This window comes from Lactuca saligna, chromosome 4 (assembly GCF_052625555.1).
Source record: "Lactuca saligna cultivar CGN05327 chromosome 4, ASM5262555v1, whole genome shotgun sequence".
Lineage (NCBI taxonomy): Eukaryota > Viridiplantae > Streptophyta > Magnoliopsida > Asterales > Asteraceae > Lactuca > Lactuca saligna.
Window position 1 is genome coordinate 193,841,001 of NC_136420.1, and position 2,736 is coordinate 193,843,736.

At 34.2% G+C, this 2,736-nt stretch overlaps 1 protein-coding gene across 4 annotated transcripts; it reads right to left on the reverse strand.

Moving 5' to 3' along the window:
• Positions 1-379: 379 nt before the first annotated feature.
• Positions 380-2,431, reverse strand: LOC145043206 (Pentatricopeptide repeat (PPR) superfamily protein). Of its 4 annotated transcripts, none has more exons than XM_078991782.1 (2): positions 2,343-2,431; positions 380-2,266 (listed from the first exon to the last, which is right to left on the reverse strand). In XM_078991782.1, exon 2 carries the CDS (start codon positions 1,817-1,819, stop codon positions 467-469), a length of 1,353 nt encoding a protein of 450 aa, XP_078847908.1. In that variant the 5' UTR covers positions 1,820-2,266; positions 2,343-2,431; the 3' UTR covers positions 380-466. The 4 variants fall into 4 exon arrangements, with proteins under 4 accessions (XP_078847908.1, XP_078847909.1, XP_078847910.1 ...); XM_078991783.1 differs by having other exon boundaries at positions 380-2,270; positions 2,343-2,422; XM_078991784.1 differs by having other exon boundaries at positions 380-1,905; positions 2,343-2,420.
• Between the last annotated feature and the right edge of the window lie 305 nt (positions 2,432-2,736).

Consider the following 2,736-nt stretch of genomic DNA (forward strand, 5'->3'; position numbering starts at 1 on the left):
TATTTCTTTCAACAATAAATTAACAAACTAAATTATATAATTGCATAATGTTTACTGTTAACAACACAAAATATTAATATATTTTGATGTTTTATTATTCATGACACTAACTTTGTTAGTTGTTTCACATACTTAAGTATTCCATTTTATTTGAGCAGGATGCCAACCTTTGTACACTAATTGAGCTAACAAGAAACACTAAATTCAATAGATATCCTAAAATGACACAAAAATGCATACATTTATACGTTTCTTCACATTACTTTCTAATGAGTCAAAAGTTTCTATCCTTCCATGTAATAACTAATAAGATGATAAATTTATGTTCTTATGTCACATTAAAACTCGTATTCGATATCCACTAGTGCAAGATCAAGGCTCATCAAAATAAAGGGAGCATTTTTATAGAAACAACAAGATATATCTTTAAGAATTATGAAATAACAACATATAAAAGAACTCCCCATTATTCTAAATCAAATTGTGGCTCAAACATAATTGGTTTCACTTTCATCACATGTTTATATCTATTCTTAATCCCCTCTTCAATTCTTCCACAAATTACATTATCCAACAAATCCATTCTCCCTAAAGATTTCAACATCCCATAAACCAATCTATACGTATATTCTCTAGGTATTGATCCTCTATCAACCAATTCAAGAACAAAATCCCATGCCTCTACCACCCTTCCACATTCACAAAACGCATGAATAATAGGCGTATAAGAACTAGTACTTCCTACCCCATGTTTCAAATCTTCCATCTTCCTCAACATCTCAACACCCTTATCAATCTCATTAGTAACACAATAATATCTTATAAAAGAATTATAAGTCACACGATTTGGAAAACAACCTTGTTTCATCATATCATTAAACAATTCCAAAGCTCTTTCAATTCTATAAGTCTTGCAACAACCATCAATCAAACAATTGTATGTTACAACATCAGGCTTAAAACCCTTAAACAACATGATCCGAAATAAGTGATTAGCTTCCCACATTCTCCTTCGAATAGCTTTTTTACATTGGGTTTGTAAGCTGAGTTTACAGTATGAACTAATCATGATTGTGTAAGTGAAAGTATCGGGTGGACACCTAAACCCTGGTAACTCCATTTGTTCGAATAAAAACTTAGCCATTTTGAAGTTGTTGACTTTACATAATGCATTGATTATTGTGTTATATGAGTAAATGTCTGGTTTACAATGGAATTGTTTCATTCGGTGAAATGCAGCTAATGCTTCATTTGCTAGACCTTGTTCTCCTAGGACTTTTATCAAACAGGTCATGGTCGTGGTTGTAATTAGATTGCCAGTGTTTCTTCTTGACATATCTTTGAGAAAGTTCCAAAGATCTTTCAATTTGTTACCTTTAGCTAGAATGATACTCATTTCTCTACAAGTTATTTCGTTGTGATTAAACCCAAATTGGGATTCGACCCAGTAGTAAAACTCGAGAGCTTTGTTTAAACCTAAGGTTACTTTTTCTGGGTCTCTGTAAGCACCTGGTCCAAGAAGAAGCGTGTGGTTATGGATTTTGATTGATTCTTGATGGAGGTTTCTTTGTTTGAGAGGAGCTCGGTGTCTGGAGGTGTTTTGACGCCCGATGGATCTTGGGGATTGAAAGAAGAATCTTGGAATGGATCTTAGGACATTGGTGATGAGCTCATTCGCCCATGGTGGATTTGAAAAGTGATGGGTTAGAGAGGGGGATTTTGCAAGATGGGAGTCGAATGGATGGTTTTGGATTATGGCTGCTAATACTTGGTTCACGACATGAGCTTGAGAAGTAGATGTGGATTTTGAAGAGATCATGCTTCCGAATCAACTTTTAGGGTTATGAATGTGGTGGAAACTAGGGCACATTAGATGGAGAAGCGAGGAGATTCAAGAACGCTGTGCTGTGAAGATCATCAATGAAGAATTTAAAATGAGAATTAGATAGAATGTGACACACGCTGAAATCTAATGAATAAAATGTTTCAAACACAAAATGCAAATCGTATATACCAATTAAGATACTGAGAATGAAACAGCAAGGATAAAAATGAGTAATTTCTTATGAACAAACAAATGTCTAACCCGAATTATAACAAACGAGAAATGATATCTCATTAATAACATCGGTTCAATAGCAAAAGACATGGGAAATTCACAGTAAGACGATTGGTGCAAGTTACAGTAACAGCAAGGGGGATGAAATTCGATCGAGATTCGACTTTTGTTTTTGTACGATCAGATATTGAAGTCCAAAATCAAGCCCTAACTACGACAAAAACGTAGAGAATCAAATGGAGAGCAATCAGAAGATGAACGGCGACCTCAGAGATGAACTTACCTGAGAAGGACGGCGACGGCGACGGCGACCTGAGAAGAGAACGATACCAGTGTGATTTAGCATTTGAGTGGGGTAAAAATCGGTGCGGATATATCCACCTTTTTTTTCTTCCGGTTATACCCCTGTTGTTAATTAAGGGATGTTTGGCTAAGCTTAATCTATTTTTCAAGATTAGTTTTAATAAACTCATATTTTTCATGGGCTTGGTTTATGTTGTTAGTTTAAATAAGCTTATTTTTCTAGTTTATTTTTCATGAGCTTAGTTTATTTTTCAAGTGTGAGTCATAATAAGCTCTTAAGTTGAAAATAAGTTTGAGTCATAATAAGCTCTTAAGAATAAGTCAGAAAAAATATGCTTATAAAAAATAAACTCGAAAAATAAGCCCTTCAAAAG